Here is a 14772-nt window from a genome sequence, read left to right as displayed (position 1 = left end):
GAGGCGAAAAATAGGCATTACAGTAACAGAATATTGATCCATATTTGATCAACGCTGCCTAGTTTGACCGTTTGATCGGAGTTAGCGAGTGATTGACAGCTGCTCAGAGATGACAGGCTCCAGCTCGGCTCTGATTGGTTGTTTTCCTCCTGTCTGTGAAATCTTGCAGATGACATTAGGAGCACCGGAGGACACAGAGACACATGATTTTTTTCAGATTACCTGTCTCATGCACTATAAAAATAACTTTTTAAATCATATTTGCTCCATTTCTACCCACTGCAGCTTTAATGAGAACGTATATGGTCAAAAGTCTGTCACCTTTAAAGCTAAATGAAACTGTAGTCACTAAGTAATGAAAATGCATTCATGTGAAATATAACTGTAGGGTCAGACTTGAACCTATAAGACACACTAATCAATGCAGTGGCTGCATTTAATGGCCCGACTACACTACACTCTGTTACATCATCATCAGTGTAGTGAGGCGTCACCACGTGATTCGGTCCCAATCTTCAGCTTTTCCTCCATCTTAGAAATAACTCTTAGGGACCAAACAAACTATGTGCAGCAAGGTCACAGCAAGTCCTCCGCCCCTGCAGGCAGGAAGTGCCGAGCACAAATCGTCTGTGGGGCTCTGCCCATCAGAAACAGGAAGAACAAAGTGCAAACCAGCAATGACGCCACACCCCTCACTCAAGGAAGATGGATTGTGTTGTTGGACACCTTGGTGATGTTGCAACAACCCGATGTACAGTAAGATCTGCTGGCCCAGCCTCTGGCCTCATGTTATAATGGTGGCATCGGCCAAACCCCTTAATATTAATTGATTCATTTACTTATTTATTTTTTACATTATTCTTATTCTTATTATTAGTAGTTTACTTAGTAGAAAACTAAACTTAGTAGTATTTTTTTTAAATATTATTACTATTTACTTTTATATTTTCCTTAATATTCTTCTTCTTCTTCTTCTTCTTCTTCTTCTTCTTCTTCTTCTTCTTCTTCTTCTTCTTCTTCTTATTATTATTATTATTATTATTATTATCAACATTATTCCAATTACCATTTATTTATTTATTTATTTATCTATTTATTTATTTATTAAATTATTTATCTCTCCTCCTCCTTCTCCTCTTTCTCCTCCTTCTCCTCGGACATACCTGCACATGCATTTGGTCCCAGTTATTCACATACTGTATATGACACACTTACACAACACACTTTCATACATGAACACAAACACTTAAAATACTCCTCAAAACAACCAAAAATGTGCACCATAATAAAATCATAACATCTGTTTCATACCTTAATGTCTATATTTCGTGTTACACCTTTGTCTGTTAATATTTAAAAAATATTCGAATATTAAAATAATGAAGACATTGACAGTGGGAACCTAGGATTTTTTGTTTATATATTGCCGCAATACTTTCAAAAATAAAGCATCTGCATTAGAAGTAGCAATGTCGGAACAAAATGTCTTTATTATAGTGGTTGTTTTTTACTTGAAATACCAAGAATGAATCGCTAGCCCTCATGGTATATCTGCTTTCTTGCCTCTTCTTCAATCAAACTAAAGAGACCAAGACAAACCAAAACCCACAGCCCTGAACCATCAAACACAGCACGGTTGCATTTTCAAATAACATCTATTTATCGAGCTTCTTGGCAATAGTGAAGCGAAGACACTCCAGGCAATTTCCGTTAAGAGTAAACACATCCATCACATATTAAATAATTTAATAAATACCTCACATGCAACACGTTTCCTGCTTTATTACAAAAAAAGTGAGCAGAGGGGTGTGTTTTATTTCCTGGGAATCTGCTCAGACAGACTTGGGAAGCATTTAGATGCACACCGTTACAATATAATAATAATATATGAAGATAACACACGAGTGGGTGCACAATCACACACGTATTTGGGATCATAGCAACACTATTTTGTTGAGTGTATATATGGAGTTTAATTGAATTGTGAGCAGTGGCGATAAATCACTGGAGTCTTAATCAAAGCACTACAACAGAGAGAGTCATCAATCACTTATACAGCAGCACAACATCAGCCGGTAGCGTCTCCTTGTCTTCTGTCTGGCAGCCCCGCTCTGTGTGCCTAACATGGGACACATTGCTGTGTGACACATTATCATTAGCACAATCAACACCACTTTGGACGCCCTGACAGAGAGCCATCAAACGGCAAATGGATATGGAGATATATGGGGCCATAAAGCTGACAAACCCTGATTCCCACGTCAGTGCTCGCAGAGGAAAAGCTGAAAAACTGGAGAGCGAGATGAGGAGAGACTGGAAAACATCAACAGCTCCTCTGAGGTTCTCCTTCCCAGCAAGCTGTCACATCACTGATAGCCTGCTAGTATTTCAAGTAATGGTCTATTTAACTGTGGACTCTTCAATCTCTGCATGAACTGTATTCGGCTGTGATGGATGGCGGAGAGCTGGGTCACCTCAAAGGCACGGCAGTGACATTCAGAGTGTCCCTGCTTAAGGTGGGGGGAATGACAGATGGCATTTCAATGAATCTATAAAAATGTGTCAGCACTGGAAGATGTTTTGACTTCTAGTTCCCTGCTGCCCTACTTTAGATCTGAATTCAGCAACACTTGATGCTTTAAAGACCTTCGAAATACCGCTGGAGGCAAAATTAATAAGGGAAACATTGCTTCAATTACCAACGCAACTGTGAACTAAAAACTGAAAAATCTTGTCCTCTCTCTGTAGTGGAGAGGAGGTCATGTTGCTCAAGCTCTGTTTGTTTGGCGACGCCTGGTTTTGATTTTATTATTATTGTGTCATGCATAAATAATATGCCCAGCCCAAACAGGCTTACAGGACACAATTATTTAGAAAATAAAGAAAAGACAAAGGCAGAAACCAGAGTAGCTATATAAATTACAAACAATACTAAACAAATAAACCATCCTGACGTTTTTAAGAAAAGAAGCCGACTTATGAGCATTAAAATTAAATAGCCTTTCCATTCTATCATAATCCTAGCACCAAAACATTTCTGGATTTTGAACAGACATTTCATTTAAAATAGAAGTTCTTAACTCATAGTATGGACAATACAGAAGGAAATGTGATTCATTTTCAACTTCTCCTAACTCGTATACTTCGCACAACCTGTTGTTCTCCTGGATGTTTTTAAATCTACCGACTTCAAGGGCCAGAGGAAGGATTCCTGTTCTTAACTGTGCAGCTAAAGACCTTTGACTCCTTGATAAGTTTGCTATAATAAATACATTTTGTATTAAAATCTTTTGACATTTTAAGATATCTGCATTTTTTGGCGATTGGATGGCGAAAACTTCTGTTCTGGAAACTGAATGAAATGGTTACTATGGGGACTAACATCATCACACATGAATACAGTTGGGCTCATTGGATCCACAAGAGTCTCAACTTTACAGTGGTACCCAATTTATGCAATTCCAAGACTGTTTAGGGACCCCAGTATGAAGAAAGCATTTTTTTAATGGGCGAAAATAACACATTTATACTGCATGCAAAAAAACTGCATGTGATTATCATAAAGTGGGCATGTCTGTAAAGAGGAGACTCGTGGGTACCCATAGAACCCATTTACATTCACATATCTTGAGGTCAGAGGTCAAGGGACCCCTTTGAAAATGGCCATACCAGTTTTTCCTCGCCAAAATTTAGCCCAACTTTGGAGCGTTATTTAGCCTCCTTCCCGACAAGCTAACATGACATGCACTGGTTTCATATATCAGTACCTTCACACTCTAGCCCCAAAACTGAACCTGTACAGCCTCTGAAAGACAGTAAAGTCAGCAGGTCTTAGAGGTTAGAAGGTTTTTTTTGGAGAGGATCGTACTGTAAAGGTGTAAAGGACAGAGGGTGTCGTATCCTGTACAGATTGTAAAGACCCCTGAGGCAAATTTGCGATTTGTGATATTGGGCTGTAAAATATATAACTGATTTGACTTCAACCTGAAGATATGAATCACACCTACTGAGGTGCCCACGAGTAATACTCCCACAGCAGTCGTCCTCATTCATAACATAATTTTTAAGTGTCTTGCGGGCTTCAATCTTCCATATTTTTTTGATGAAATGTCATCACATTTCCCTTCTGTTTAACATGAGAGCATGGATGAGGTTAAATGAAAGAGGACAAGACAGACAGAACAAATAGAAAGAGAGAGAGAGAGAGAGAGAGGAGGGATGAGATGGCAGGCAGTCAGCTATGAAGGACATGTGGACGGAGCAGTTATTTTTAGTTATCAGTTTTCAGGGGCTGTCATTCGGAACATCTCATTAAAAATCAGAAGAAAAAAATCTTGGTGCTCCGTCAAACCATTCAAATCGCCAAAACTCAGAGGAAAACAAGCTCTATGTCCTGCTGGGCATGCTCTCTCTCTCTCTCTCTCTCTCTCACACACACACACACACACACACACACACACACACACACACACACACACACACACAGTATCCTAATTTGAGAGCACCAGGCTATCAGTGCATACATTAGGCAGATCTTTGGTGACTTCTGCAAAAAGGTACCTTCTACATTTCCTATAACACCAGAGAGGTTGCAGACAGATGGATTCATTACGTTCACGTGCCCACAGGCATGATTCTTAAAAATGCATAGAAGCCCATCCAAGGTTTATTAATCAGCCTGTAATGAGAGATTAAACACCGAGATTCATTAGCACAATGTGGACACAGTAAATCAGATACTTGAGGGAGATGCCCTCACTAGTAAAGTCGTTAAACTTAATAACAGGATCTCAGTTTCATGTCTTATTCATGCAAAGAGCCTCATGCAGCAACTCACAATAAGGCAACTCAAGGCACTAAATCTGTGTCATTTTTTATGCAGTTGTTTTGCTCGGATGTTTGTAGCAAGTAAAAGACATAATAATAACAACACAAGGACAAATGCTGTAACTAAACTGAAAGATTGAATTATTGATCCAGTTTGCATCCAGGACAGTTTGATTATGCTCTTGAAACACGTTTATTTAACTCAAATGGGCCATTTCTCTCATCCTGTCCCCTCCTTGGCTGTTAACCGTTTTTATAGATAATTGCTAAAAAGTTATAGGGCTGAAACATACAGAACAGAGCAATTATCAAGTAATCACTGGTAGAGTCAATTATCTACCACACGTTGCTATTATTAAACCCACTGCTCCAATGTCCTACATTCATACAACCTCATCTTGCATGAACACATCTGTGATAAATACACTCTTTAGCCATTAACATTTTTGAGGGAAATAGTTTGATATAATCTAAAGTAGGTATGCACAGTAGTGTATGTACTGTACATCTCTGAACCGTACAAAAAACAGAGGGTAAATGCTGCCACCTGTTGGATCTGTGGTGTTTTTGCAGTCTTTGTCAAATACTCCTGCTGGTTTACAAAGCACTAAATGGTTTAGGGCCAATATATATTCCTGATCTTGTGCTATGTTCTGAACCATCCAGAACTCTCAGGTCATCTGGATCAGGTCTGCTTAGTGTCCCCAGAGTCAGAACTAAACATGCAGAAGCAGCGTTCAAATATGTGTGTTATGCACCAAATATCTGGAACAAGCTCCCAGAAACCTGCAGGACTGCTCCAACTCTGAGATCTTTTAAATCAAAGCTTCAAACTTTCCTGTTTGCTGCTGCCTTTTATTAAACCAGATAATGATCTTATATACTGCACTAAAGCTTTTACTCTCGGGTGTTATATTCTATTTTAGCTTCTATCCTATAGCTTTTATTTTTAGCTTGTTTTTATTTTCTAATCTTTAATGTTTTTATAACTGTTTTAATTATGTCTTAATGTTCTTTTGCACTTTGTCGCAATGTTCTTGAATGTTTATGTAAAAAGCACTTTGAATTTCCCTGTTGCTGAAATGTGCTCTACAAATAAAGCTGCCTTGCCTTTGTAGTGGATGGCTGACAATGCTGCCTTCAAGTCTATCGGACATTTTAGAATTCAACTAAAACTACATAGCTAATGCTTTTTTCTTGTAAAGTTATGACTTTATTCTGGTAATATTGTGTTTTTATTCTCGTAATGTTATGACTTTTTCTCATAAACTTACGACTTTTTTCTAGTAATATTACGACTTATTTTCTCGTAGAATTCTGAATTTATTCTCGTAATATTGTGTTTTTATTCTTGTAATGTTATGACTTTTTCTCATAAACTTATGACTTTTTTCTAGTAATATTACGACTTTTTTCTCGTAAAATTCTGAATTTATTCTCGTAATATTACGTTGTTTTTCACATAAAGTTATGACTTTATTCTCGTAATATTGTTTTTATTTTCGTTATATTACGACTTTTTTCACGTAATGTTATGACTTTATTCTCGTAATATTACGACTATTTTCTCGTAAACTTATGACTTTTTTGTAGTAATATTACGACTTTTTTTTCGTAAAATTCTGAATTTATCCCTGTAATATTGTGTTTTTATTCTAGTAATATTACAACTTTTTTCACGTAATGTTATGACTTTATTCTCGTAATATTGTGTTTTTATTCTAGTAATATTACAACTTTTTTCTCGTAAAGTTATGACTTTATTCTGGTAATATGACTTTTTTTCTCCTTAAATTGTGATTTTATTCCTCGAAATCTCTGATTTTTTCCCCCTCAATGTGGCCCTAATACCTCACTGCAAATATCTTGCAGCTCCAGACAGATTTTTATTTATTTATTTATTTTGCCTAAAATGTCTCTTTTGATAGTAAAGGTTGCTGACCCCTGTCCTAAGGTCTATTTTTGACACTATTGCCTATGAGAGTCCGTATTTCCTACAGTTCTCTTCAGCACTTGAACGCATAAGTATTGAAACATGGCGGACGCGGATGAGCCGTAAGTAGCTGCAGAAGAAAACAAGCAGAGAAACACTTCATCATTAACAGTCATTAACTGCCCGGAAAGATGCTTCTTAACCTACTGGAGGGCACGGGAAGCATGGAATGAAACTTCTTTTATTCTCTCTTTTTAGGGAGAAGAAAAGAAGGAGAGTAGTGGAGCTGACTGAGAAGTTAGTGATGAATCTGTAGAAGGTTTGAGGTTAAACACAGACAGGAGGCTAACGGCAGCTAGCTGAGGAGCTAACAGCTAACCTCCTGGTGATGGTGTTATTGTATAAAGAGAGGACACTGACGCTATACATAGTGACTAGTTGGGTCGTGAGTAGCTAACACGTCTCTACAGTCAAACATTGATGGTTTCATTCACCTCTATGTAAAGTTAGAGGACTACCTTCTCACTGTTGACATGCTAGCTATTCACCTAGCCTAGCCTAGCCTAGCCTAGAGAGTAAAGCTAGTTAACCCTTAAAATGCCAGAAATATGCAGTTTTACTATATTTTCAAGCAGTGTTAAACAACAAAACGTTACACATGTTAGTGCAGATATATCAAAACATATGTAGTCTCTTGAACCTCTTAAATTATTTCATGATCTGCTGTGAACTATAAATAGCACTATGTGACAGGTAATCACAGTATTAGGTTTAGGTCTTGATTGATTTGCTTTTCCTTTTGCATGATCTTATTAGACTTAGCAGTTTTTTGTGTAATATCAAACCATACAATTTAATGTTATGCATCCTATTTAATATTAAATGCAGATGATAATGCATCCTAAATGTACAGTGCCTAGGTTAGAGAGTAAAGCTAGATAACCCTTAAAATGCCAGAAATGTCAGAAATATGCAGTTTTACTATATTTCCATGCAGTGTTAAACAACAAAACTTTACACAGAGCAGAGGCTGACATAGTGCAGACATATCAATACACATCTAGTCTCTTGAACCTCTTAAATTATTGCATGATCTGCTGTGAAACCATACTGTACAATTCAATGTTATGCATGCTATTTGACATTAAATGCAGAAAATGATGCATCCTAAATGTACAGTGCATCCTAAATGTACAGTGCATCCTAAATGTACAGTGCCTAGGTTAGAGAGTAAAGCCAGCTAACCCTTAAAATGCCAGAAATGTCAGAAATATGCAGTTTTACTATATTTTCATGCAGTGTTAAACAACAAAACGTTACACATGTTAGAGCAGACATATCAAAGCAAAATCTAGTCTCTTGAACCTCTTAAATTATTGCATGATCTGCTGTGAACTATAAATAGCACTATGTGACAGGTATTTAAGTTTAAGTATTAAGTTTAGGTCTTGATTGATTTGCTTTTCCTTTTGCACGATCTTATTAGACTTAGCAGTTTTTTGTGTGCAATATCAAACCATACAGTGTAATGTTATGCATGCCATCTACCATTAAATGCAGATGATGATGCATCCTTAATGTACAGTGCCTAGGTTAGAGAGTAAAGCTAGCTAACCCTTAGAGGGTCAGAAACGCCCACATGTCAGAAATATGCAGTTTTACTATATTTTCATGCAGTGTTAAACAACATAGGGGAGACATATCAAAATACATCTAGTCTCTTGAACCTCTTAAATTACTGCAAGATCTGCTGTGTACTATAAATAGCTCCCTCACTATGTGACAGGTAATCACAGTTTAGGTCTTGATTGATTTGCTTTTCCTTTTTGCACAATCATATTAGACTTAGCAGTTTGTGTGTAATATCAAACCATACTGCACAATGTAATGTTATGCATGCAATCTACCATTACATGCAGATGATGATGCATCCTAAATGTACAGTGCATACATTAGGCAGATCTTTGGTGACCTCTGCAAAAAGGTACCTTCTACATTTCCTATAATATCAGAGAGGTTGCAGACAGATGGATTCATTACGTTCACATGCCCACAGGCATGTCTCTTAAAAATGCATAGAAGCCCATCCAAGGTTTATTAATCAGCCTGTAATGAGAGATTAAACACCGAGATTCATTAGCACAATGTGGACACAGTAAATCAGATACTTGAGGGAGATGCCCTCACTAGTAAAGTCGTTAAACTTAATAACAGTTTTACTATATTTTCATGGAGTGTTAATCAACAAAACGATGTAATGTTATGCATGCCATCTACCATTAAATGCAGATGATGATACATGCTAAATGTACATGTTGTTGTCTACAGGATGGTGGTTGATGGAGGCACCTGTGAGTGGGAGGGACGATGGAACCATATCAAAAAGTTTCTGGAAAGGTCAGGGCCCTTCACGCATCCGGACTTTGAACCCAGCACAGAGGTAACAATTAGCGGTAATATGCAAGTTTTTGTATTTGTAAGTATTTGTCATTTCATCTGCCCTGTGTCATCTTATATTGCTTTATGTCTTTATCACCTCTCACCACAGTCGTTGCAGTTTATGTTAGAAACCTGCAAAATCCTGGTCATTGGTGCTGGTGGTCTGGGATGTGAGCTGCTGAAAGACCTGGTAGGATTATTATATTTTAAAATGGTTGTAAGTTATAATTGTGCTTTAATGAAGGGCCAACACTTTATTGTTCGTTTTTCTTCATGTTGTGGCTCAGGCTTTATCAGGCTTTCGCCACATTCAAGTTGTCGACATGGACACCATTGATGTGTCAAACCTGAATCGACAGTTCCTCTTCAGGTCAGTATAATTATGTGAAAAATTCTATGTAAATTTCTGATTATCGTTGAATGTAATGTTTGAAGCAATCAGATATGTTCTTTTAACGTTGTGTGTGATGTTGACCAGGCCAAAAGATGTAGGTCGACCCAAGGCGGAAGTTGCAGCTGATTTCATCAACAGCCGCATACCTGGATGCTGTGTAATCCCGTATCCTTTTGATTGAACAGCTACTGCAAGATTTGAGATGCTTGATATAAATACAGTTGTTTAAAAAACCCAAATCCCAATCCACGTGAACATTCTGTCCAAACATGAATTTCTCCTTAATGCTGTGTGCAGACATTTTAAGAAAATTCAAGATTTAGATGAAACATTCTACAGACGTAAGTATCATTAAGACTCATAGAAGATATATGTTATATTTCTATGTTAAGACTACTCAGTACCAACTTTACTAATGTCAGGTTGGAAGGGCTCTAGCAATGCAGTCAGTTTATTTTGGTTTGATGCAGGGCTCACGGTTTGACACTTAAAATACTTTTTTCACTAAAATAAATTACTTGTGACCAAAAGTCACATTTCACTTGTTATTTTGGTGAACGCTGACTTTCCCTAACTAAATAGCCGCTTCACAGCACTCCACTCCATTCCACCTCTGTACCTCTCACATGAGATTTAAATGATACTGCGCTCCATCTTTCAGGGCTATGTTGCATTATATTTTTGCATCATGAGATTTTGTTACACCCCTACTGCTTTGACTGTAGATTTGCATTCATTCATCTTTCTGTTTTCATCTAGAATTCCATATAATTGTCTGTGGACTGGACTCTGTAGTTGCCAGGAGGTGGATGAATGGTATGCTGGTAAGTTACACCTTCACTGCAGTCTTTGGCACACTCTTTTTGTTCTCAGGTTTAGTTCTTTGGCCAACTGTTTTTTCTAAGTTGTCTTTGTGTAATGCTTGAATTTTAAAGTTGTAAAGATGTGCTAAAGAAAATGTTTTATGTAATTACAAGCTATCCCTCTGTCTTCCTGTGCAGCTGTCTTTGTTGGCATATGAGGATGGCGTCTTAGACACAGGTTCCATCATACCTCTAATCGATGGTGGGACCGAAGGCTTTAAAGGCAATGCCAGAGTCATCCTCCCCGGCATGAACGCCTGCATCGACTGTACCCTCGAGCTTTACCCTCCTCAGGTGAGATTTTTTTATTTTTATAAAATGATGTTTACAACCACGACTTGGTGGTCTTACAGAAACAGTTCCTGGTCAGTTTGTTGTTGCTAAAATACACCTGTCTTTGTAGATCAACTTCCCCATGTGCACAATAGCCTCCATGCCTCGTTTGCCTGAACATTGCATTGAGTATGTCCGGATGCTGCAGTGGCCCAAAGAGATGCCCTTTGGAGGTATGAATCACACTGTAGGAGCCATGAACCAATTCAGAAAGGAGTGACGTTTGTAGTAATGTTAATAAGATGTGTGATGGTTTTGGTATCGGTTAGTGTTTTTGATAATGTCATTTATTATTGTGTCATTTATTACTATGTGATCACGATATGTTGGGAGAGTTGCATTACACGGATATTGTCTGCATTAATAGTTAATATAATCAGCTGTTCACCTGAGTGTGCAAGAAAAGAGAGGTTTGGTGGGTTGCTGTATTTTTTGTTTGACCGCAACTTTCTTTTGATCACTGTTGATTATCCTGATTATAGTTTTGTGCACATTATAATAAGTTGATCCTTTTCATTAAGATCTTGTCCAACGTATTTTTGAATCTCAGTGAATCATTTTGGTTGCGCCCCGCTGTCAGACAAAACAATTCAGGCCCGACCTCAGCCTCTCAGTAGCTTAGTTTGTTTCCTGAAGTCGCTACACACACTGCAGTTATTGTTTCTGTTGAATTGTCTTTGTAATCTTTGGAATGATCATTAAGCATGACTTTCAACAAACCATGCCCCCTGACTTAAGTTCTTATCTGTGTGTGTGTGTGTATGTGGATTAGATGGTGTGGCCCTGGACGGGGATGACCCAGATCACATCCAGTGGGTGTACCAGAGATCCCTGGAGAGGGCAGCAGATTTCAACATAACAGGAGTCACATACAGACTAACCCAGGGTGAGCACACACAGCACATCTATCCGTCACCACCACAACCCTGCTACTTTTCTTGCAGCTCTGCCGGGAGACGAGCCAAAGTACATAAAACACAGCAAGCTTTTGCCGTCTGAATCATTTCGGAAGTTTGATACTTTTGTATGTGTCTTCAGAACTATTTGTTTTTGTGCAAGAAAAATGGTAAAACATTGCAACAAACATGTCTTGATTGTCCATTTTTAAAAGTATAAGTATATTCTCTATATCCTTTTAAATTTTGCAGGTGTCGTAAAGAGGATAATTCCAGCTGTAGCGTCTACAAATGCTGTCATAGCTGGTAAGTATCTTGACTAAAGAGTGATGGTGTGTTAGTAGAGAGCTGATGCCTTTATGAAAGATTGTATATCCTGCCATATAAGAGTTAATCATTTCCAAACAGTTCTGAGTAAATTTAACTTCCTGTAAACAGAGCTGTCTACCCGGACATAACTGTTTATTCTCCGATTCATTTTACCCAGCTGCTTGCGCAACCGAGGTTTTCAAAATAGCATCAAGGTGAGTTTGCACGTTCTGTTTGCACAAAGTGAAGCTCTGTATAAACCACACATGCCTTTCATCGCTCCTCATGATATTACCTTTTGCATCCACAGTGCCTATATACCTCTCAATAACTACATGGTCTTCAATGATGTTGACGGCCTGTACACCTACACTTTTGAAGCAGAGCGGAAGGTTCGTCCCAGACTTTCATCTGCCAGTTCATATTTGCTACAGTCAGAGATCAAGTTGCCTTTTTGAAAAACACATGTTTATGTTCACTTCTGATGCAGGAAAACTGTTCGGCCTGCAGCCAAGTACCTCTGGACTTGCACTTTTCTCCATCTTCCAAACTCCAGGAGATGTTGGACTACCTGACTGAGAGTGCCTCCCTGTAGGTTTAGCTGCCTTATTATGATTTATCACTAATTACTGCACTGTACCACCTTACTTAAAGGGATAGTTCGGGTGTTTTGAAGTGGGGTTGTACGAGGTACTTCTCCATAGTCAGTGTATTACCGACAGTAGATGGCGGTCAGCACTCCCACCCGTTTTGGAGAAACAGACCGGAGTACCGACACCGGAGAAAAGCAATACAGCACTGTGAAAGGGGACGGCAGAAAAACGTATTTAAGCCACCTAAAAGAAAGGCTCACCTAAAAAAAATCTGTATAAGTGTACGCTATATTTAGAATATTTTCACTACTTTATCTTGCTGTCAGACAACCCTTTCCTTCTCCATTCCGACGGGGAATTGAAAGTGAAACTCATCTATGCTTTCTCCAAAGCCAGCAGGCTCAGACGACAAAAACAGTATAGATACATTTCACTTTCAGTTCAGTTCGCTGTCAGAAAATATTCTAAATATAGTGTACCCATAAACGGATATCAATTTTTTTAGGTGAGCCTTTCTTTTAAGTGGCTAAAATATGTTTTTCTGCCGTCCACGTCCACATCACTGTATTGCTTTGCTCCGGTGTTGGTGCTCCTGTCTGTTTGTCGAGGCTGGGGGCACGCTGACCGCCATCTACTGTAAGTAATACACCTACTATGGATAAGTACCTCATACAACCCCACTTCAAAACACCTGAACTATCCCTTTAAGTTTTGTTTGTGGTTATATTTGCTTGTTGTTAGATTTTTGGTAGTGTATTACACATTGTCTTCAACAACCAAATCTAATGTATTTTTTCAGACAAATGAAATCACCTGCTATAACTGCAACAGTGGAAGGAAAGAACAAAACATTATATTTACAGGTAATTAGCCTCTGTTTTCACACTGTTTTGTGTTTTCAGTCTGAGATGTGTCCTGACGAAATTAGGCAATCATGCACATTTTGGTTTGAGCTGACGTTCAGTTGGTATTTTGTTTTACAGTCTGTCGCTTCGATTGAACAGAGGACGCGGCCAAATCTGTCCAAAACGCTGAAGGGTGAGGTGCTTTATTTACTGAATATGTTTCCTAAAAATGGCAATGCCTACATTCTGAATTTGTTAGGTAATTACACTGTGAATATGCTGACTCACTTTTGTTATAAACATGTTTTTCCAGAGCTGGGGCTGTCTGACAGACAAGAGCTGGCCGTCGCCGATGCCACCACACCCCAAACCATGTTGTTCAGACTTTGCTTTACCTCATAGGATGAATTCAAGCACTCCCACAAACAGTTGATGTCATTCTTGTTTCTTGGCCAGCTATGACTTGATGCGGAATATTTAAAATGGCCTAAAAACTAGGAACAGTTTACAGTGTATTCAGTCACAGTGTAAATGAGTGTAGCTAATTTCATTGTTTTAATGTACTTATTGACTAATGTTTTGCACTGAAAAGCCAAAATCATAGTTCATACCTTGTCATGTTTTGGTGATACATTGTCTGCAAATGTTGAGGATTTCTGCATTAATGTTTCATTATCTGCACTACAACCTAAAGCGTGCTACGTGCAAACAAAGAGACAAAAATTGGTTACTTTGGTAAATGTTATTCTGTACATGTTCTGGTTTTGAATATTTTGAATATTTATTTATTCCAACACAGTTTTTTTTAGTTGCAGTAACCACTGAAGTGGTAATCGACACTGATAACGATGTGTGAACTGGAATAAAAATGTTTTTCTTACAAAGTTTTCTGTTTTCTTGAGCTAATAATATCTACATATTGCAATTATGTAGAATTCATTAATCTTATAATTGTAAAAGGTAAATTTGTTTGTTGATTTTGGAGGATTTCACTCTGCAGACAGATGTTTATTGTTTTTATGATCCCTCTGTTGATTGTATTTTATTCTTTGCTGATTTATTTTAATTTTCTTTTTAATTTTTTAATTTTTTTAAGATTTTTTCTGTAAAGCACTTTGTTACCTTGTTTAGAAAAGTGCTATATAAATAGAGTTCATTATTATTATTATTATTATTATTATTATATAGAAGGTAACCCTTAAAGTGCGAAATCTGTGAAAACTCTCTCGAGACTCAATGCACGACGACCTATGCCTAACCTTTACAATCTCGCGAGAGTTTACCCAATGCGAGGGATCCCTTCTATACACACTGCCGTCTGTCAGACCCTGGATCATGAC

General features: G+C 37.9%; 1 protein-coding gene across 4 annotated transcripts; it reads left to right on the top strand.

Annotated features, from left to right (window-relative positions):
• The first annotated feature begins 6764 nt into the window (after positions 1–6764).
• Positions 6765–14316, top strand: uba3 (ubiquitin-like modifier activating enzyme 3). 4 transcript variants are annotated; one of them, XM_037783264.1, is made up of 18 exons: positions 6802–6882; positions 7019–7057; positions 9089–9200; positions 9309–9389; positions 9487–9569; positions 9678–9758; positions 9891–9934; positions 10353–10417; positions 10595–10750; positions 10860–10962; positions 11562–11675; positions 11938–11991; positions 12173–12209; positions 12305–12386; positions 12485–12585; positions 13387–13450; positions 13571–13625; positions 13746–14316. In XM_037783264.1, the coding sequence occupies exons 1-18, from the start codon at positions 6863–6865 to the stop codon at positions 13832–13834; spliced, it is 1380 nt and encodes a 459-aa protein (XP_037639192.1). In that variant the 5' UTR covers positions 6802–6862; the 3' UTR covers positions 13835–14316. The 4 variants fall into 4 exon arrangements, with proteins under 4 accessions (XP_037639199.1, XP_037639192.1, XP_037639187.1 ...); XM_037783271.1 differs by lacking the exon at positions 7019–7057 and having other exon boundaries at positions 6765–6882; XM_037783259.1 differs by lacking the exon at positions 6802–6882 and having other exon boundaries at positions 6883–7057.
• The last annotated feature ends 456 nt before the right edge of the window (positions 14317–14772 follow it).

This window comes from Sebastes umbrosus, chromosome 1 (genome assembly GCF_015220745.1).
Source record: "Sebastes umbrosus isolate fSebUmb1 chromosome 1, fSebUmb1.pri, whole genome shotgun sequence".
Classification (NCBI taxonomy): domain Eukaryota; kingdom Metazoa; phylum Chordata; class Actinopteri; order Perciformes; family Sebastidae; genus Sebastes; species Sebastes umbrosus.
The sequence above is the reverse complement of the archived record's forward strand: the minus strand, read 5'-3'. Positions and strand labels throughout refer to the sequence as shown.